Raw genomic sequence first — 21658 nt, forward strand, 5'->3', positions numbered from 1 at the left:
CATGCCCGCCGCCGGGAGCGCGCCCTGACCTCCCGTCCCTCTAGCGCCGCAGGGCTGCTCCGGCCCCGCCCAGCACAGGAAGTGACGTTCTTCCCAGCGGCGCGAAGCTGGTACCCGCTCTACATGACGTTGTCACGCCCTCAATTCGACTTTCCCCCCAACTCAGCGGGTAATTGTTGGATGATAGCCTAGCCCCAGCATCGCCTCCCGGCCCTTCTCTGGGTCGCCTTTTCCTACCTGCGGCACCGCGAGGCGCACGGACGCTGACAGCCAGCCCGGGCCGGAGCTGGGAACCTTTTCTGCCACACTCAATATGGCGGCCGGGCACAGGCCATGCCCTCGCCGCGCTGTCCTCATCCCAGCAGGCCCATCCCACCCCGAACTGCCCCAAAGGCCCGCAGCGGCCGGGCATGCGCCTTCCCCCTTTCCAGGGTGCCCTGCGCGCCGCCCCCTGCCGTTCCCGGAGCAGCAAGATGGCGGACACAATGAGGAGGACCCGCCTCTCCGCGGCCTGAGCAGGCCGAGCCGAGCCGGAGAGCGCCGCCCGCCTCGGCCCGCCGCCCCTCCCTGCTTTCTGCCGCTCCCCGCCGTCCCGCGACGCCTTTCCCGTCCGCTCCCGCCGCCGCCCGGAGCCCCGCCCGGCTCCCCTCAGCGCCACCGCCGCCGCCCTCGGCGCGGCCCGGCCCGGCGGCGGGATGAAGCTGACGGATAACGTGCTGCGGAGCTTCCGCGTGGCCAAGGTCTTCCGCGAAAACTCGGACAAGATCAACTGTTTCGACTTCAGCCCCAATGGCGAGACCGTCATCTCCAGCAGCGACGACGACTCCATCGTTCTCTATGACTGCCAGGAGGGCAAGTAAGTGGCCGGAACCTGGCTTGGCCTGCTCCGGCGCCCCGCTGGGGGTGGGGGTGCCTGCCTTCGGGAGCGCTTGGGGCAGTTTAGGGGTAGGGTGGGGCTGTAAGGGCGCCAGTTCGGCTGCTGCCCGTTGCGGCTTTCGGGAAGAAGCGTTGCCTGGCTCTTCACCGGCGCGTCTGCGCGGAGATAGCAGATCTGGACGGTACGCTTCAACTTCTGGTTTATTGGTTTTTAATGTAGGCTTGCAAGCGGAACCACCATCATGTGCGAGGCGGGGTGGAAGGCTTATGAACGGTTAAAGTGGGCTGCAGAGCAGAATGGTTTTGTCAGCGGTACGGGTGGTTCCGCTTGTTATGTCTGGTAGGCGGGAGCTGGCAATGGTCATTTCTCAAGTGTGAGAAAATTCACTGCTGTGAGAACTAAATAGTTGTTAAGTTTGAAGGATTGAGTCTGGCTCCTTTTCCAGGCCTCGAAATTGGTACAGGTATCTAAACTGACTTTTCTGGTTTCTCTGGGCTTAAGTCTCGGTAATTAAAGTAGAAGCAATTGATGTGGACAGTATACAGATGTGCCATTTAAAACAGAATAGTTTGAGTGTAGCTTCTTGGGTAAGTGCTTTAAGTCAGAAGGGGGAAATGGTGTGATGTGTGTTGGCTATAACTTCTGAAAACTTGATATTTTCCTTAAAACCTAACTTTAAAGGGGGGGGGGGGAATGTTGCAGATTAAGGTGGTCCTCTGTCAATACATGTGTGATTTGCATATGTCTTCAAACATTGTCTTAATTAATATTTAATCAACCAAGGTGTGTACTGATTTCTGTTACCTGTGGGTAATGAATTGAGGTGGTGTTTCTTAACCAAACAAGAGTTGTCCAGTTTATCTTCTGTCTTTCATTGATCATTTGATGCTTGTCCTCTTATGGTTAAAGCCCCAGAAATTTACACAACACTCGAGAGGATAAAAACATGCAGATAAGACCACAAGTAACATGTCTTACATGTTATGCAAAAAGGCATTTGTATTCCTTGAGAGCTGCAACAAGTTGAAACAAATTATTTCATGAACATTGTCCTAAGCTAGTGCAAATATGCTCCTTAAAAATTTTGAAGAAGTTAGTTTTAGTTTCCAGGTACTTTGTGGTGTAGAGATGTAACACTGAGGTTGTTTGGATGTTTTGTTTTGTAAAGTCAAGACTAGAGAGCATCACATAGATCCAGAAAGGGAAAGAGAAATGAGCATGTGTATTGTAGGAGTGAGAACAGAAAGGGCAGGATAATGCAGGAATGAAAAAGAAATGGCTTGGGAGTGCCAGGAGGTAGATGTCAGTGTTGCATGAATTTACTTGTAAAGCAGTGTTTCTGTATAACCAGGTGCATGTGAGTGTGTGTATAGATCCTCCTGTATTTTCCAGCAGACTAAGATATCATACTTGCTGTGTTTGAAGGATTGCATCCTGCATATACTATTAATGTTGCATAATGTTCATCGTGTTTCATTTTACACTGGTACTTGGTTGGCTTGCTTTACACATTAAAGTGGTCAGTGTTCCCCATCTGACAGAGTGACCTCTTATTTGTAATGATCTAATTTTGATGTAAGAATAGGTAACTCTGTATGTATGGTGTCTGATGTGGATTGTATTCTAGATCCTAATTATATACACTAGTAGAAAGGCTGAGTGATTTTAATGCAGATGGTATTGATTGCTCTTCCCCTTTCAAACTTGTAAAGAATAGTTTGATGGGTTGGGAGTCATTTGGTCCTTTTATCTCCATCTCCATCCGCTCCTGATGTGTGCTTTGCATTCAGAGGGTTTGCTTTAATTAAGTTAAATGTGGAAGATCGATGGTCATCCACTGCAGTGCTACAGGGCAGTGAGAGTAGTTCCATCAAGGTAACCCCAGTTTCAGGATGCCTTTCTCTAGTAGCTGTAAAAGTCATTTAAAGGATTCTCAGGTATTATCAATTGACTTAACAGTGTAACAGTGATTTTTAGAGGTACTTGGGTATGCAGGACACTCTTTGTCTCTCACCTGGAAAGTTTTAGCTGTGAATGGCTTTGTCACTAGGGATTTGTGTGGAGATGAAATATCAAATCTACTAATGACTGTTGAACTGAAGTGGTGTAGTTTGTCAGTTTCAGGTCTGTAGTGTTTTTGGGTTTGCTGTTTCTTAACCCACTCTTTTGCACTCCTGGAACTGTCCCCTTTTTGTCTATTTCATTACTAATGAATGGCTAAGCAGAAACATTCTGCTTGCTGGGTTTCATTAGGAGATACCCTTCTTTTTCAAATGACCTAAACGTTAAAACTTTCACCCAAGTCAAAATGGCAAATCTGAGGATCTTGTAGATTGAGCAGAATGAGCAGCTCTGGGGGCAGAATTACAATACAGTTGTGTTTGACTGTTTTAGGTACAGCCTCACCGAGTTTGCTTTGTTTTGCAGTACCAAAACAGCTATGAGAGCCGTTACCAGCGTCACCAAGCCCCATCTTGCTGACTTTCAGTTTCTCACAGTGTCAGGACAGTGCAAGCAGTGATGTGTAGCCAATGACTGACAGGATAAGATTATCTCCTTGAAACATGGATTTCCTTATTGTGTATTCTAAGCTGAGGTAACAAGCTTGAAAAACATGTCCTCATTCATGAGCACCCAGTAATTTTGGACCTGAGGTTCCATTTCAGCGTCAAAATGTGTACACTAAATTGTTGCTAATTTTTTAACCCATTCTGCATCACCAGATACCTCAAAACTGTAGCAAGGAGCTTAACCTGTATCTTGTTGAGGTTTGAGAGCAGAGCTGTGTGTTAAGGCAGCAGTCCTGGAGGCTGGGAATTTGTGGCTTGTGGCTGTACCCCTTGGTGGGATACAGTGGTGCTCTAGCAAAAGTTTGATTTGTGTTATAGGGTATATAAATTGTGTACTGCTTATACAAATGAAGAGATGATGGAGATGGACTCCTGCTTAGCTGCAGTGTTTGGTAGATCTTGGTGAGCCTGCTGATGGTTTCCCTTGCAGTAGTAATTGCCTGGGGTTTCTTTCATCGTTGTAGTAGATTTGACTGTGATCCATTAAAGCATTTTTCTTTGGCAGTATTGCCTTATTGGCAAATGGGCTGGGTAGGGTAGCCTCTAACTTGGAATTAGGTTTAGTGGTTGTGATTTGATTTTAAAAGTACATAAAAGTGAGTTTTCTTGTTTGTGTTTTTTAAATACTCAGTGGGGCACAGGCAGCTGGTCTTGCATGAAGTGGCATGCTTCTGCTTGTATCAGCCTACAGGAAAACTTCACCTCTGTGAGAACACAGAAGTACATTTTGGTAAATGCCTTCTGTCTGAATGTTGACCTTTATTGTCTCTGAATATGAATTGATTCTTCACAGAGCTTCTGTGCTCTAAACTTTTCACAGATCAGGAGAAGCCAGACTAGGCAGGAACGTCTTAGTGTTTTGAGGTTGGTGGGATTTTTTCCCCAGTTTGGTCAACAGTGTAGCTGAAGTAATTACAGAGTGCAGCATGGAGAGATACCTGGGGCATAATGCTACAGAGTTTTGGGGTCTACATTTGCACTTCATGTGCTGTTTTCAGTTTGTAGCCTGTTTGCTTCTGAAAATTGGTTTAAAAAGCCACTGATGGAACTGAGGAAGGATCTGCTTGTGATCTGGTCTAAATGGTGCAGGTGGTGTATGGGCTTTAGTTACACTGGCCAGATTAGCTTTCAGTTAGGAGAGGGCTTGTCCCCAGCAAGTTGGTTTGAAGTCAAGGCTCTATGGCTTCTGCTGTCTGAGAATGAATGTCTAGTTTTGTTCTGATATGAAAAGTCTCCAACTCACTGGGTGTGTCAACTCAGACTAATGAAAACAAGGAATAAGTAGAACATTTTAGAAATACCTTGTCTGAGGGTGTAGTCTGATAAACTTTTGGTAGTAGTGTTGGGTTTAAACCACTCCTGTTTGCTTTCATTCCCGCGCTGTTGTCTTTGGTTTGTGTTGGTAAAATATACTGCTGGCCTGTGGAATAAGCAGGGTTATGAATTTCTGGATTAAAAATAACCTTTGGAAGAGATTGTATTATTTCTGGTGTGGATCTGTACCCTTGTGGGTTGAGTGCCCAGCTTTGAAACCTCTGTGCTGTCTTGGTTGAGGAAGAGTGGGGGGGGGTGTGGAGGCCATGCAGTGCTTAAGCAGGCATGGCTGCTGCAGGATATGCCTGTTAACCAGCTACTTCTGAGTTTACTTTGCAGTTTAAGTTTCTAGTACAGCAGTGTATCATCTACTTACCAGACCCCTAAAAATCTATTTGTTATATTACCTTCACTCTCACTGGAATGTCTTTAATTCTGTTGCAGTTTCACACTTTAATTAAGATTGGATACAAGTGTAATTCTCTAATAGTTTGAGAGTCCCTCTGTTCCCATTGCTTTTACAGACTACTGGTATAGCTCCATGATTGTGGTAATACCAAGAAGCCCTATTATGAGTAAGACACCGTGTTCTAGGTTTTGAAGTAAGAGAACAAAAGAAACAAATTATTCTCAATCTAAAATAAGTAGCAGGTTAGAGACTTGGATGGACAAGGGAATGATGAGGCACTGCTGCTTGACATTAAGGGCTCATTTTGCTTCCTCTTTATGTTCTTTTTAGAGTAGACGTGGGAAAAGGGATTTTTGGAGGAGACAAGTCCATTTTGCAGGTGTTACAGAGAGCTCCTCAGGCCTGGGGATGAGTTTGAAGCAAGCACCAAGGTGCATGTTTGAAAATCAAACACACAAAGCTTTTCTTTATTTGTATAAAATATCTGACTACTTGAATAAATCTTATAAAATCTCCATGAAAACAGGCCTTGTTAATGTGTGTTTTACTTTGGACTTCTTGTAGCAATGAGTGCCATCCTTTGTGCTTCCTTCTGACAGGCCAAAGAGAACACTGTACAGTAAGAAGTACGGAGTGGACCTCATCAGGTACACGCATGCTGCCAATACTGTTGTGTACAGCTCCAACAAAATAGATGGTAAGTGATCCACTGGAGTTGAGTATGTGTAATCTCCTTTCACCTAAAACTATGTGCCTGGATAAAAAGCTCTAAAAAAAATGGGGCAAAAAACTGTACCAGCTTTTCAGTGAGAAACTGATAAAGGCTGTTAGAAATAGAGGGATTAATGTTCAACTGTAATGCACAGTGATACTCCCCCGAGCATGCTGATGTGAGCTTTATTTGTTGCTGCAGTAACTAAGAGGTTAAATGTTATTAGTGTCATAAAAGTTCTTCTGGTCACTTTGCTGTTTGATATCGGTGCTGTCAGCCAGCCTTTGTGTCTTAATTCTCATGTGTGAAATGAGGTAGAAGGAGCACCTGGCCAGAAGGTGGATTAGGTGCCTTATCTCTGTGTGGTACATGCATGAGTCAGCTGCAAAAGGAGGGAATGTTTTCCCATTCTCTGTATGCAGCAGGAAGTTCAGGTAACTCAGGTCAGCAGCCAAGCCTGGAGGAGGTCACAGACCTCTTCTGAGGTGAGCTTTGCTTCTGTAATTTTTTTTTTCCAATGTGATAGACCACTCATTTTTATGCTGTTTCCCACAGTGTCTGTGGGAGCTATGCTCTGTAAACTGATGACATCAAAGGGCCTCTAGACCTTTGTGCCAGAATTTCTGTTAATGTATTTGAATTGAATTTAAAATGGAACTTGACCTGGCATGAATACATAGAATACATAGAATAAACCAGGTTGGAAGAGACCTTCAAGATCACCGCGTCCAACCCATCAACCAATCCAACACCACCCAAACAACTAACCCACGGCACCAAGCACCCCATCAAGTCTTCTCCTGAACACCTCCAGTGATGGCGACTCCACCACCTCCCCAGGCAGCCCATTCCAATGGGCAATCACTCTTTCTGTGTAGAACTTCTTCCTAACATCCAGCCTGAACCTCCCCTGGCGCAGCCTGAGACTGTGTCCTCTTGTTCTGGTACTGGCCGCCTGGGAGAAGAGACCACCATCCGTCTGTCTACAACCTCCCTTCAGGTAGTTGTAGAGAGTAATAAGGTCACCCCTCAGTCTCCTCTTCTCCAGGCTAAGCAACCCCAGCTCCCTCAGCCTCTCCTCGTAGGGCTTGTGTTCCAAACCCCTCACCAACCTTGTTGCCCTTCTCTGGACTTGTTCCAGCAAGTCAACCTCCTTCCTAAACTGAGGGGCCCAGAACTGGACACAGGACTCGAGGTGCGGCCTAACCAGTGCAGTGTACAGGGGCACAATGACCTCCCTGCTCCTGCTGGCCACACTGTTCCTGATGCAGGCCAGGATGCCATTGGCCCTCCTGGCTGCCTGGGCACACTGCAGGCTCATGTTCAGTCTACCATCAACCAGCACCCCCAGGTCCCTTTCCACCTGACTGCTCTCCAGCCACTCTGACCCCAGCCTGTAGCTCTGCATGGGGTTGCTGTGGCCAATGTGCAGAACCCAGCACTTGGATGTGTTCAATCTCCTGCCCTTGGACTCTGCCCATCTGTCCAGCCTGTCGAGGTTCCTCTGCAGAGCCTCTCTACCTTCCAGGAGATCAACTCCTGCCCCCAGCTTGGTGTCATCAGCAAAGTCTTCCTAAGGTTGGAAACAGCTGCTGTTTGCTTCAAACTTTGTTTCAATTTTGTTTGTTGTAGCCAGGGAGAAGGTTTTTTTTTTTTCAGTGAACAAGTCTCTTAGCATTTTGTGAATGGGTTAGAACACTGTATGTGTAAACTTGAAATAATTTCTAGAGCAGTAGCTTTGTTTTGGTTTCCCTTTTGCAGAGATGGAGCATGACAGTAGAGATACTGGTGCTTTATGGTGTGTGCTAGGTTATTTAAGGAATTTAAAAGGTTATGAATGTGCATCAGGTGGCAGGTAAGAGCTGGGAAGTCAGGTTAAACTAGAACAAGCTGAGCCCAAATCCAGAGGAATAAGAAAAGTTCCAATAGTATTTGATTTAATGGTATAAAAGGGTTAGAATTGTGATGGGAAGCTCTTGGCTTTTTAGTCTGATTCACAATCTACTTACATTATTTACTTAGTAATTTATGTTATGTTGCTGACTTGGCTGTTATTTAATTTACAATTAATCAATGAAATCTTTTTAGTATCATTTTGAGTTCTAAGTTTTTGTTTATAAGCACTGATAAGCCTTTGAGGAAACAAAACTTTGTAGTCTTTGTCTTGCAGGGGTATCAAGCGTGATAAATGCTTGATAAGGAGAAAAGAGAGTGAAATTATTTGTTGCTGGGACACACTGTAAGCCTAATAAAACCAGCAGTGTGTTCTTTTGGGGTCTAGATACTCTCTAGTCCACAATCCATGCAGTCCTGGGCAAGGCACATTGTCTGTAACCTGTTAAGCAGTTATTGGGTGGGGAAATGAGCCCAGGAATGTGTTATAGGAGTACTGCCACTTGCTCCCAAGAATTGTATGTGTTGGGAGTTGCTACCACTCCACTCCCCACTGAATATTTCCTCAAGACATTTGAAGATAATTCCTCTTGCCTGATTCCAGGCTGAGGTAGTAGTTTGTACAGTTTGAGGGTCTATGATACCACCCGGTACAGGAGATAACTGTACAGGCCACTGCCTTGCCTGGGACAGAGCGCTGCCAGCAAAACGGATCACAAAGGATCGTCACTCCCCAGGGCTTCCTCTTGAGCAAAGAAAGGTGAAGTCCTGCATGGATACTTCAGAAACCAGGTAACAACAGTTCTTGCAGAAGAACCTAGAAATGTGTCTTAAGAGCTTACTTGAAGCATAATTGATACTAGCCATGGTGGGATGTGATGGTGGCGTTGGGGATTAACGCTTTGGATAGTCGCCTGATGTCTCTTGGAGCCTATGTGTGATCAGCACCACGTTTCCAGCTTGATCAGTCAGCTTTAGGTTTTTTGTCAAATACTGGAGGATGATCTGGAACTCTGATCTCAGCTTGGTGTGAAACCTCAAGTGAAAATGGTAGCTTGAGCATTTTTTCACAGCAACTGAATTTTGCTGAATGAATGAGCCTTTCAAAAAGCTCTAAACACAGTTGTCCTTCTGAGTGTTAAAATGCTGTCTGCATATTGTATCCTCTTGGCTCTTGTTCTTCTGAATCAAAAGTAAAAATGTCCTTTTCCCTCAGTATCTTTGGAGCATCAGCAGGACTTGTTACAGCAGTGTGGAGTCTCTTCACGCTCTGTGGTGCAGGTGCATGATGACAATCTCTCTCATCCAGACATAAATTAGTGCCCTCTAACTAGAGAGAGAAGGAATTTTGCTGTTATTTTCAGGTATCAGAGGTTCAGCTGGTGCTCTTGACAGTTCATCTCTCACATGGATCTGCTCATAAAGATTAAACAGTGGCTTCTGTGCTTTAATAGTTGTTTCCTCTTGAAAGGGTTTCTTTTACTCTCTGAGAGGAAGGCTCAACAGCATCTTCCAGAATCCTGAGCTACTCTTGGTATATTCATCTGTACTCAGAATAAAATTGCCACTTGAGAAATGGTGGTGGTGCTGCTTTGATTTATTCCATATAAGTTTTAAGATTGCTTTAGGTGGCCTAAGTTTTAGTTCACTCTTCTGTCCTCTTCTTAAAGCTTAGCTGCTCTAAGTACAGAGGAGGTATGAAGCTGCTGATCATCAGATTAAGAGAACAAGAAAGGAAATTTTCTACTTTTTACTGCTGTTGTCCTGGCTTTGAAGTTCATGTTTTTATCTTCTCTGGCTAAATGGTAGAATTTGCACATTTCCTGTGCCTGCTATTTAGGTAGAGACTTACTTGCTGTATGTGTATGCAGGCAAGACAGCCAAATTTATGCAGTACAGGGGGGGAAAAAAAGGTAGTATCAGCTTTGTAAATTTAATACTCATTTTTGTGAGAACAATGGAATCAAACCTAATGCTACTTAAATCCTAGCACCTTTGAAATTACCTTGCACAAATCACATGGGGGTTTGGCCTTTAAGATGTAATAGGACTTAAGACTGTGGGAAGTTTGCTTTTTTTATACCTGGGGCCCGATTTTCAGTTCTACCTTGGAAACGAAGTTGGTTTATGTCTGTTTCCTGATTCTGTTTCAAAGGCTGACTTGAAATTAACTGACCAAGCTTACTCACCTTGACAAGACTGCTGTTTGGGAGCAGTTTTAGGTAATGTTTGGTTGGGGCTGCAATAAGGCTTGTGGTTTGTTTGTTTTCAGACACAATCCGATACCTCTCCCTGCATGACAACAAATACATTCGGTATTTCCCGGGGCATACCAAAAGGTAAGAGGTGGCTTGGAGACAGTACAGGAGAAAATGAAATGATGATTGTAACAACCTTGAGTTAAATTAGATTTGCTCTGATTTTCACTTTGCAGAGCTGTTAATGGTAATTAGGAGCTTGTACACAAATGTGTGGGGGTAGGTGGGGTTCAGTTCACTTCATTTCTGTGTCTCTGATGCATATGGTTGTCTGTGTTGCAGAGTGGTTGCTCTTTCGATGTCTCCAGTGGATGATACTTTCATTTCTGGGTCCCTAGATAAAACTATTCGACTTTGGGATCTCCGCTCTCCAAATTGCCAGGTAGGATGTCAAGTTCTTGCTCGCAGTGTGTTGCCTTTTCAGTGAAGGGATGGAAAATAGATACATGCTTGTTACGAAACAACTGCTGCCAGAAATGTGTGCTGATGATGTATTGTTGACACCTTCCTGGAACGCTGAAGGAGCCTCACTCACAACTCTCTGGGAAATATGTATGTCACGTTGTGTAACACCACTCACTTTCACCTTTGTCTCTGCTGGAGTGACACTGGAAAGGCTAAGAAGTAACACCCACAGCTGATGAAACAAGAGAAGAGCTGGGTGTGATCAGCTTGTTCATCTGGCTGCTACCTCAGGCAGAAAATGTTTTCTGTTAGCCAGCATCTCTCCTGGCTTGCAAATGTGTCTTAGAGTGGTTATAGTGTTTTTTAAATTGATGTCATTAAACTTGATGAAGAAACTGATGATCTAAAGTAATACAGCAGCTGTATGGTCTACCTGCTGCTTTTATCACCTTTGTTGTTTATCAGACCTGTTTGGGAAGAGATTCAACTTTCCAGCAAGGCAAAACCTGATTCATTTTTATTTCTTTTGCTGGAATACTTTAATTGTTTTTATTGGAAGGAGGCTTGTGTGGGCTGAGAAGAGTATCAGAGCTGGCAGTAGGGGTAGGAATGAAACACTCTGAGTAGAACCTCCACCTTTTATTGATGATGAGCTGTTTTTAGAATAGAATTAACCAGGTTGAAAGAGACCTTTGAGATCATTGAGGCCAACCCATCACCCAACACCATCTAATCAACTTAACCACGGCACCAAGCACCCCATCCAGTCTCTTCCTAAACACCTCCAGTGATGGGGGCTCCACCACCTCCCTGGGCAGCACATTCCCATGGCCAGTCTCTCTTTCTGTGAAGAACTTCTTCCTAACATCCAGCCTAAACCTCCCCTGGTGCAGCTTGAGACTGTGTCCTCTTGTTCTGGTTGCCTGGGAGAAGAGTTGGTCCCCACCTGGCTACAACCTCCTTTCAGGTGGTTGTAGACAGTAATAAGGTCTCCCCTGAGCCTCTGCCAAGCTAAGCAACCCTGGCTCCCTCCTCATAGGGCTTGTGCTCCAAACCCCTCCCCAGCTTTGTTGCCCTTCTCTGGACATGTTCCAGCAAGTCAACATCTTTTGTCCCTCTGTCTGGACATGCACTGTTGTGTTTTCCTCTCTTCCCATCTCAATGGCACTATTTTGCTTATGAGACATGGCTATTTACTTTTTCCAGATGATGTAACTGTTAATGCAAAGGGAGAACAGGTTAACATTGCTTACAAAATGGTTTTATCTGTCTTAAACCCAAGCTTTTTCTGGCCAGAAATTTTCATTTTGCCTTTCTCCAGGAGTGTGCCTTCGATGCATGTTTCCCTTGGCATGAATGTTGTTCTCAAAGTTGATGAGATAGGGTTGTAAAATCAGTGTTGGATCTGAGATTTACACTAGTGCCTGAAGTTGTAAGAGTGGCAAAACTAGGACTTGGAACTGGAAGCTGCAGTCAGCAAAGTTTGGGAAGCAGGAAGTGTTTTCTTGTGATTTTCAGTTTGCCCATGAGATGGCAGCTCTAGTGCCTGGAAATACTATCTGGAAGCCAGAGAGAGCCACTTGTGAGGGCTCGGAGTACTGGCTAGCTCACTGCTTAAGCTTTCAGAGATGACAGGGAAACTGTCCTGAATTGGAAAGAGGAGAGATGTAGTGAAGTCTGGATTTCTCCAGAGAAGAATGGTATTTCAGAAATGCAGGAACTCCTTAAATGTTTTGTTGACTTACTGAGGAATGTGTTCTTATTTGTGTGCCCAGTAACATAAAGAGATTTGGCTAACACAGACCTGCCAGTCAGGATCATGTGTCCCATTGGCTTCTACCAAATTGTCTTAAGTCTTTTCTACTATGTGAGTTAAGAAAAAGTTAACCTAAAAATAAGAATCTGTAGCAACCTGTCAGTCTTAATATGTAAAGTCTGTTGGCTTGCAGAAGGTGTGAATTTTCATTAGCTGGGCATGGAGAGTTCAGCAGTGGTGTGCTCTGTAGTGATTCCTGCCTGCTCCCCCCACCCCCTGCAACCATATTATTAGCGTTGCTCTCAGTCCCAGCATCAGTGTCTTGTGGTGCTCTCTAGTCTGATTGTTAATACAGCCTCATCATAATTCTTTCTCTGGGCAATTCTTGAATGAGCTCTTGATTTGTTGTAGTGTAAACTTTGTCATTGCAGCAAAGTGGAAGCTCTGTATGGTGGTCTGAAATAGTCAGAGTTGTGTTTGAGAGGCTGCGTTCTGAACCTTTGTAACATGACAATGCCTAGAATTGAAGTGCAACTGTAGGCTGATGTTCTGCTCACAGTGGGTTTAGAAGGTGGGGGTAGAAATGGGAGCATTGGTTTCACAATGTAATTTGAACCACTGCTGTTTTCCAGGGGTTAATGCATCTCCAGGGGAAGCCTGTGTGTTCTTTTGACCCGGAAGGGTTGATTTTTGCTGCGGGAGTCAATTCTGAAATGGTGAAGCTTTATGACCTCCGTTCTTTTGACAAGGTGAGCTACCCTGACTTCACTTCTTACACTTGGACAGCTTGCAAAAACTAGCCTAGGCTCAGTGTTCAGACACTGGATTTCTTGACTCCAGCTTGCTGTGTGTGGTGTGCCACCTTGGCACGTGGAGAGTTTTCAGGAAGTCCAGGTCTCTCAAACAGAAACATCCTGAAATCCACTCTTGAGCCAATATTAAAGTTTGTATCTGCTAACTCTATAACCTCTTTCAAGCTCCTTTTTAGGCTTTTTGCTTTTGTTGGGTTTTGATGTTCTGGATCTTTGGTTTTTTTTCTTTGCTGCTTATTTTGTGAAAATACTGGCAAAGGTGGACCCAGGATTGTTACAAAGAATGGAAATTCCCAAGGAAGCTGTAATTGGGTGGGCAGCTGAACTGGCTAAGCACTGAGCATAGGCAGTTCCATGGTTTTCGAAGCAACAATAGCACTTGGCTCAAGCTCTTTCTGTAACTCTGGTTAACAGCCTTGTTTGGAAACTTCATTCTACCTTAAATTGATTGCTGCTGTCGAATGTGGTATAGTATGGGACCAAGCATTGAAACACCCTGCTGTGGCTCTGTGTTTGCTGTAGATTCCTACTTCTCTGAAACTTACACAGTGCGGTGACTTGCTTTTGCCTGATGACAGTTTCCTTTTGTTTGGTTTTGTCCTCTCTTTTTTTTTTTAGAGCTGAAGATGATATTTTGAGAAGTCTTAAAACTTTTTTTTCTGACCTAAGGTTAAAAGCAGAGTGGTGTTAGCAGCAGTGCATGCAGAGCCTCCACAGTGTTTCTCATCTCTCTTTTTTCTCCCTTGGAAGGGGCCGTTTGCTACGTTTAAGATGCAGTACGATCGAACGTGTGAGTGGACAGGCCTGAAGTTCAGCAACGATGGCAAACTCATCCTCATATCAACTAACGGAGGCTTCATTCGACTGATTGATGCCTTTAAAGGAGCCATCCTGCATACATTTGGGGTGAGCACTTTGCCTGTGCTACCTACTCGAAACTTGGTGTTAGTTGTGGGAGCAGGTGCCCTTTGGCTGTGAGATCACTGTGGACACACTCTAGTACATACTCTCCTGTTTTGTGCCACAGGGTTATAACAATAGTAAGGCTGTCACGCTGGAGGCATCATTCACACCAGACTCTCAGTTCATCATGATAGGTAAGATAATTCTTCTTGGAAAGAATTTCAGTGCTCTGAAATTAGGGGTGTTATGAGGGACTAAAATTGTGTCTCTTGGGAAGTAGGATGTATTTAGTCAATACAATGCAGCTGTAAGCTGTCTTTGCATTGAGAGTTTTCTAGATTATCAGTTTACTCAGTGTTTTCTCGACTGAAATGTAAGCAAGCCTGCAAGGATTACTTTTCCCTTTATATAGGAATGCTATTCAAAACAAAAAAGAAAAGAAACTGGCAAACTGTTGTAATGCAGGGAGACCTGTCATACAATCTGTCAGGGATCCTCACCTCGTGGCTAGGATGCACTCACCTGCTGCCTCAGTGTTCTGGGGATGTATATTGTGACCTGCCTTTCATTGCCTGATGAGCAAGACGCCTGTCTCTGCTGGGGATTGATCTTACAGTCCTCTCGGGGATGTTCTTCCACTAGCAATGTGCTGGGGCAGCTGCATTTTCTTCATTGGGCTCTTGTAAACCCCCATGTCTGTGGAAACAGCTCTGCTTCACTCTTGATAGAAACAGCAGGCATTAGTCTGATTCCTCTGGCCCAGGCCCCCTTCCTCACCTCCCTGCAGGAGGGACTCTTGAGTGAAGTTGGTGGCAAAAAGCAGCTGAAATTCTTGCAAAGGTGGTGCTATATGGGTTGGGCCCCCCACAGGAAGCACTTCAGTCACTCTGCTGCCCAGCAGGACCTGTGAACACCAATCAGAGTAGTTCTGCCCTCTCCTGGCACTTCATCCTGTGCTTACTTCTGTGGCTGGTACACCAGATAATGTTCAACTTTGTGGTCATGGGTATCCGGATCCTCATTTTTCCTGGATGAGTCTTGGCAGAACAACTATTTTTTTTTCCCTTTGGTGTGCTGGCTTGAGAACTTCCTGATTGCAGAGAAAGAGGGGTGGAGTTCTTTGTTTGGTCTGTTCTCTGGAGAGCCCTTTATTGCACATACCTTCCTGTTGTGCCCTTTCAAATGTGAGCTGCAGTGGAAGGAGTTCCAGAACACTTAATTCTGTTCAGATTCACATCTGATTAAGCTGTAATTTGGGCTGCTGAATTTTTCCCTCCCTTGAAAGGCTATACATGTAAGTGCAGAAGAAAATTCTTTGTGCTTTTGTTAGGAGTTCTATTTAAAATGAGACCAAAGCATAACTCAATTATAAAACTATTAGGTGCCCAGCCTCAGAGTTGGCAGAATACCATTTTAATATAATAAACCTGTCCCAATGTAGGAGTGTGGAGGAGTCAACATCTCCAGTGCACGTGCTCCTCTTGGACACAGCGTGTTGAAATCTGGTTCTCTTCAGTGGCAAGGCCTTTTGAGTTGATTCTGTGCCTTCCAAGTGAAATATTTGTCTCCTTTTGTGTCTGAACTGAGAACTTGTGTGAACAATGACTCTTACAGCCAGCTTTCAGCCTCTCACACATCGGTGCAAGTTGGCAAGGGTCTTTCCTCAGTTGGATGGTGTCAGCTCTCCTCTTCTACTGGGTGACCCTAGCTGTTGACCTTATTGCCATAGAGGGGCTGCACTGTGCTGCATGGTTGAGTCTCTGCAGTGCAGAGATACAAACCTGCTGCCTGAACACTGGTGTGTAAACTCCAGTAATGTTTTGGAAGTGCCCTGGCAGTACTCTTGAGAGTGTTAAAGGTTTAGAATAGAATAGAATAGAATTAACCAGGTTGGAAGAGACCTTCGAGATCATCGTGTCCAACCTATCATCCAACACCACCTAATCAACTAAACCATGCAACCAAGCATCCTGTCAAGCCTCGCCCTGAACACCCCCAGCGACGGCGACCCCACCACCTCCTCAGGCAGCCCATTCCAGTGGGCAATCTCTCTCTCTGTGTAAAACTTCCTCCTAACCTCCAGCCTAAACCTCCCCTGACGCAGCCTGAGACTGTGTCCTCTTGTAATGGTGCTGGTTGCCTGGGAGAAGAGACCAACCTCCGCCTCACTACAACCCCCCTTCAGGTAGTTGTAGAGAGCAATAAGGTCACCCCTGAGTCTCCTCCTCTCCAGACTAAGCAACCCCAGCTCCCTCAATCTCTCCTCATAGGGCTTTGTGCTCCAAGCCCCTCACCAACCTTGTTGCCCTTTTCTGGAGGCTTTTCTGGAGGTTTAGCTACAAGGATGAGGCATGCTTCTTCCTACAGTTGTCTGACAGAAAAAGGTTATGTTCTGCATTTTCTCTGCTGGCCTCTCTACTGTATATTGCATGTTTTGCTTTTCACTTCTCCCTGCAGGTTCAGAGGATGGGAAGATTCATGTTTGGAATGGGGAGAGTGGGATGAAGGTGGCTGTGCTGGATGGGAAACACACAGGTCCTATAACCTGTCTGCAGTTCAATCCAAAATTCATGACTTTTGCTAGCGCATGTTCCAATATGGTAAGCAACGGGTTTGAAATTCCTCCTGGCTCACTGAGGTGCTGACCCTTCTATAAATGAGTCTGAGAAGGCTCAGTGCTGCTGATGGGTGTTGTCTGTTACGCCTGGATTGTGCCTTACCTGGCAGACAGGTGAAGCAGGGCGCCTGGCAAGCCAGGGTTTGAACCAAACAGATGAAAGGAGAGCAGTGGGTGAGTGCACGAGCAGAAACATGAGTTCTTTAGGCCCCTGTGCATGGCTGGTATGTTCAGTTTGTGTAAGACTGGCTTGCTCTAAAGAAGCTGCAGTATGTGCCACACCAGTGTAAGCAAGGATTATAATCTTAAGATGCTGGGGGGGTGTTGCTGCCTCTTCAGTAGTCTCTGCCTGTGTGCTTAGGGTAGCAGTGACCAGCTCCTACAGTGTGCTGAGTGTGTGTTTTGCTCTGAAAAAGATGTTCTTTCTTTGCTCTTTCGTAGGCCTTTTGGTTGCCAACCATCGATGACTAATTCCTACGCTGCAGCTGCTGTTGGATGATTTCCATACTGCTAACAGCAGCACATCACTGCAAGCATAGTATTGGAATTGCCTAGGTCTCCTGGACTCTATTCCTGCACATGCCTTCATGTCTTACCTTTATTTGGTGCATTCCTTTGCAAGGACTCCGGGGCTCAGCCTCCTGGCATGTTCCAAAGTGGCATGCTACACGTCCTTACCTTACAGTCTGTGCCCAGCAGGCTTCAGCTGAAATTGGAACTGACTGACACAGTGTTATTTCTGAGAGCAGTGAAATCTGTTTTAATTACAAAATGTTTGTGGCATTTTTTGAAGCTGTAATTGTGTTTTTCCTTCTGTAAGTGCACAAGGTGGTTGATGCTCCAAGGTGGAATGTGCAGTTCCTTCCCATAAGTGCATGTTTCTCACATTTGGGATCTTCCTGCTTTCACTGCAGTCCACAGATGCAAAGTTACTTGTGTGCCAAATGTGAACACTGACAGCACTGAGAGCAGATGCTGGATTCTCTTGCAGTGGAACATGCACCTAAAGATGGGTGACTGTGAATATAGATGATGCATAATTGCCATCTGGTTTCTGGCAGTTTAGTGTGCAGCAAACCGTACAGGTTCTGTCCACCGCCAGAGCTTACCCTGCTGTTTGCTGTGCCAGCATCCCAGGGGGCACAGACAGCACTGCTGAGGTCCAGTCAGTGTCCCAAGCAATAAAGGAGCTGTCAGCAGGAAGATGAAGAAACCAAGCTGAGACTGGAAGTCTGCCTGTGTATCTTCATTATATGTCATCTTGGCTGATCTTGTCTGTAAATATTGGGGAAGGGGGGTGGAGGTGCTGGGAGGGGCAGGGGGAATGGGCCATATTTTTTTACTTTTAGATATTAAAGAATATGATGTGGGCCAGTGTCATGGGCTGTCAAGGCTGCTTACCTTCACAGTTGCAGTTTTCTTTTCGCCTCCTGGTTTGTAAATCAGCTCCGTTACGTCCTTCCACTGCTGGCCTCAGATCTGCATCCCTGTGTTGATAAAACTGATGTGCACTTAGTTCATCATGTATTTTGTCACGGGTCCTGGGGGTTTTCAGTGACAGCCCTAAAAGAGCAGTGCTTCCTTTGTTAGGTGGCGTCTTCAGAACTGAACTTACAACCTTATGTGGGGCTGTGGTGACTTCTGCTTTCTTTGGCCCTGTTCCAAGGGCCAGGAGGGATGTGTGCTCTCTTGCTCCGGAGAGGCTCGTGGGCAAGTGGCACAGAGAGGCTGGCAAGCTGCTCTTCAAGCCTGGCTCTGCTTTCTTATTCCTGAAACACTGCATTGATCAAATGCATCCACCAGCAGGCTGGGACAGGCTCGGTGTAACTGAGGTGTCCATTGTATTCTTGCCTTTCCAAACACAGCTGGCTTTATGTGCAGGGCTACAGCTTGCAAAGCTGATTCTTCCCCTTGCCCAGTCATGCGTGCTTCCCCTCTCTGGAGTGTGAAATGCAGGTAAGGTGGCAGGCACAGGCATGGGCATGTTCTCTAGCACTCTGCCTTAGGTCAGTCATCTAGGTGTACCTCTGCTGTGGCCGTGGGGGCCTGTCTCACTTGGAACAGCTCTCCCTGGCTGGAGGAGGGAACAGACCGCTGGACCAGATGCTTTTGATCTTGTCCACCAGGCCTGCTTTTGGAGATGCAGGTGAGAGATCCATGCTGTTACTCTTGCCATACTGGCACCTGGGATGGCCAGCGCAAAGGGAGATGGCATCCCAGTCCTCAAGAGTTGATTAGCTTTCCACAGCCACCTCTTCAACTCAGCGTTGTTGTCTTTGAGGCTGCTTGGTGCTCTTTTACCAGTGTTGGTGTTTCTGTAAGCATCTGTATTCTGCAGTGGTTTGTAACATACAGGTGTTTGGGGGGGTTGGAGTGCATTTTAACAGCTAAACTGTAACATTCAGTAGTAAATCATCTTTCAGGGGGTTTGCCAAGTCTGTTGCCTGAGGAGGTGAAGAGTCTCCAGCCATTTTACTTGTTACTTTTCCCGGGGAAGCACTTGGAAGTCTTTTCTTCCAGAAGTGCTCTTTGCAGATGTGGTTTGAGCACTTGTCTGAAGAGTGTCGATCAGCTCTCTTCCCCTTGTGGTGGTGCAAAACATTGCGTGTGGCGGTGTGAAACGTTTAAGGCAAAGGGGACCGAGAAGGGCTGGTCCAGAAGGACACACACACTGGAGTGAAAATAAATGTAAAGGTTTGTGCACCACATAGCACTAAGGCTCAGCTCAAAATTAAAGCCAGATGCCTTCCCAGGGCTGACTGACACCCACACAGAGGCAAGTAAATCTTTCTCGGTTGTAGCACTCAGTGTTTTCCATCTGCCTTTAGAAGAGGGAAACGTGCCAAGTGTTGCCAAGGAACTTGAGTATCGCATACCTCTGGGAGGTTGGACAGGAAAGGTGAATAAAGCTTTTTAGCATTCAGTTTGTGAGCTTTTAAAAAAAGCCTCAGCACTGCCATTCTTGGCCTCTCCTTGGCAGCCAGCTGAGGAGAGGTGGACCTCGTTAGAAACAGCGCTCTCTGGCCTAATGGCATGGCTAGCTCTGTGTAAAGCCAAGCAGGAAGCAGCATTCCCCTTCCAGACTTGACACTTGAATGTTCCCCATGCTCTTTGGGATCAGATGAAAAGACCTTACTTCAGAACAAATGGGAAATGGGACTCGAAGCACACCTCCAAATAAGCAGTGGTGGTGGCTGGGCACATCTGCTTGGGCTGTAGGAGATTCTGGGTATAATTCTCTGGGTTACACTTTTGAGAGATGATTTTTTTTTATTACTATTATTTATTGAGGCTTGCAGGTCCTTAGTCATGTCCCAGCCCCTGCTCTGAGGGACACAGGAGCAATTGAGTGAACAAATTTGGAAGCAGCAGCAGTGTCTCTCTTCCAATGCTTCTGGGACTGTATTAGCACTTTAGGAGACTCGAGAGGATTTTGGGTTGAGCAAGGATCCCAGCTTGGAAGTTGGTCTCTTTGGCCGTGAGCTGCTGTGAGGAGTTTGCCTCCTCGGTGGGATCTGCTGGATGAGGGTAAATGCATGGAGTCAACTTTGTTGCACAGTAACTACACGTGTGGAGAACTCAATGTTGTGGCTGCTACCAATAAACATTTTGTAGAGAGATGAGAGAGTGCTGTAAATGCTGCGTGTCCAGTGTGCTACAACTTGCTGGGTTCTTAGAAGGGAAATGACAAAATCCTTTTTTTTTCATAAAAGGCCCTAGTTGTGGAAGACTGTAGTGAAGTTCATGATGTTCTGATCCCTACATAAATTGCCTGTTTTAGGAGGATTCTTCTTGCCTAGGACTGCATGAGGATAGGGAAAGCCGTCCTGTGCCGGCTGCTTGTTGAGGTATGGTGCCTGAGGTAGAAGGGTGCCTGTGGTCTGGATGGCAAAGCTTCCTTTCTCAGCAGGAAGGTAGGGAAATAGCTTTTTGGAGCAACAGGAGACTAGGGTCATTGCTGTAAAGTGTCTATAGCGTTACAGCTGCTGGGGTAGGGGTCAGCAGCCAGCATCAGGTTTACTGGGGTGTTGACAGGTGCTTTGTTTTCAGGTGAAACACAAGGGGAAGCTGGAGATAGATGTGTTTTGTTGCTTAAGCCATGAGCAGAGAGCTGAGCAGGCTGCCCTCATTCCTGGGCCCAGGCCTCCCCACTGCAGGAAAATCATCTTTTGACACCTAGCCCTTGGGGTAGTACTGCTAGGGGAGTAGTTCTAGCAATAGACTGGATTATGGCAACAATAAATCCAAAGCAAAAATTCCTCTGCTATCTTCTAAAGATGGTGGTTGTTTTTTTCCCCCCATCTCAGATCTGTGCAAAACCTCTGTCAGGGATAAAACTGCTCAAGATGTATTTAAAAGTGTTTTTATTTGGACTTTCATCCTTCTGGACCTTAAAACACACACTGAGGTTTGTCTGCTTCCCTAGGGAATCTTGCAACTTGTGTAATCAACAGTGGAAAACCACAGTTTTCATTTCAGACAGAGGGCTGGGAACCTTGTCCAGACCTGAATTTGCCTGGCTAATGATCTGGTTGAGCAGCAGATCCTTGGAGTTTCAGGCACAGCTCTGGTGCTAAGTGCCTGAGATTCAGCACTGCAGACAAATTTAAACTGCTTTTGTTGTACTTGGAGCTTATCTGCTAAATCAGCTGATGCACTTTTAACACTTCAGTTCTTGTCAGTGCCACTGCTACAAAGCCAGCTTTGCTGTCAGAAATGGCCTGAGTGAACAGGAAAAGTGTTAGCAAGTGGTGTGGGCTCAGATAGCTTAGAAGTCTGGAGGCTGCATCACCTACTAACATACTTAAATGCACTTCAATACCAGTAAGGCACCTATCTACACAGGAGGCTCCTGTACACAGTGTGTAGCTCCATCTGCTAATCACCTGCTTTGAGGTGGTGTTGCCTACAAATAGAAACTTCCTGAAGAGGTCTGGGCTGCTGCTTCAGCGCTTTGTGTTACGTGGCCGGCACTGCCTCGGCAGCCCCCAGGTTTTCAGCGCTCTTCATATTACAGCAGGTGGACGTGAGGAAAACTAGCTTATGCATCCAGTTTTGTACAGCTTGCTTCAAGTCTGATTAAAAGTGAGCCCTTGAGACTGCTTGGATCTCAAGTGATCCACGTTCTTCAG

The 21658-nt window shown here is 45.8% G+C and overlaps 1 protein-coding gene across 1 annotated transcript; it reads left to right on the forward strand.

Annotated features, from left to right (window-relative positions):
• The first annotated feature begins 443 nt into the window (after positions 1–443).
• Positions 444–17482, forward strand: WDR82 (WD repeat domain 82). Its single transcript, XM_009906294.2, has 9 exons — positions 444–856; positions 5770–5867; positions 10048–10114; positions 10316–10415; positions 12827–12943; positions 13757–13912; positions 14034–14103; positions 16367–16509; positions 16968–17482. Exons 1-9 carry the CDS (start codon positions 696–698, stop codon positions 16995–16997), a joined length of 942 nt encoding a protein of 313 aa, XP_009904596.2. The 5' UTR covers positions 444–695; the 3' UTR covers positions 16998–17482.
• Positions 17483–21658: the final 4176 nt, after the last annotated feature.

Source organism: Dryobates pubescens, chromosome 1, assembly GCF_014839835.1.
Source record: "Dryobates pubescens isolate bDryPub1 chromosome 1, bDryPub1.pri, whole genome shotgun sequence".
NCBI lineage: Eukaryota > Metazoa > Chordata > Aves > Piciformes > Picidae > Dryobates > Dryobates pubescens.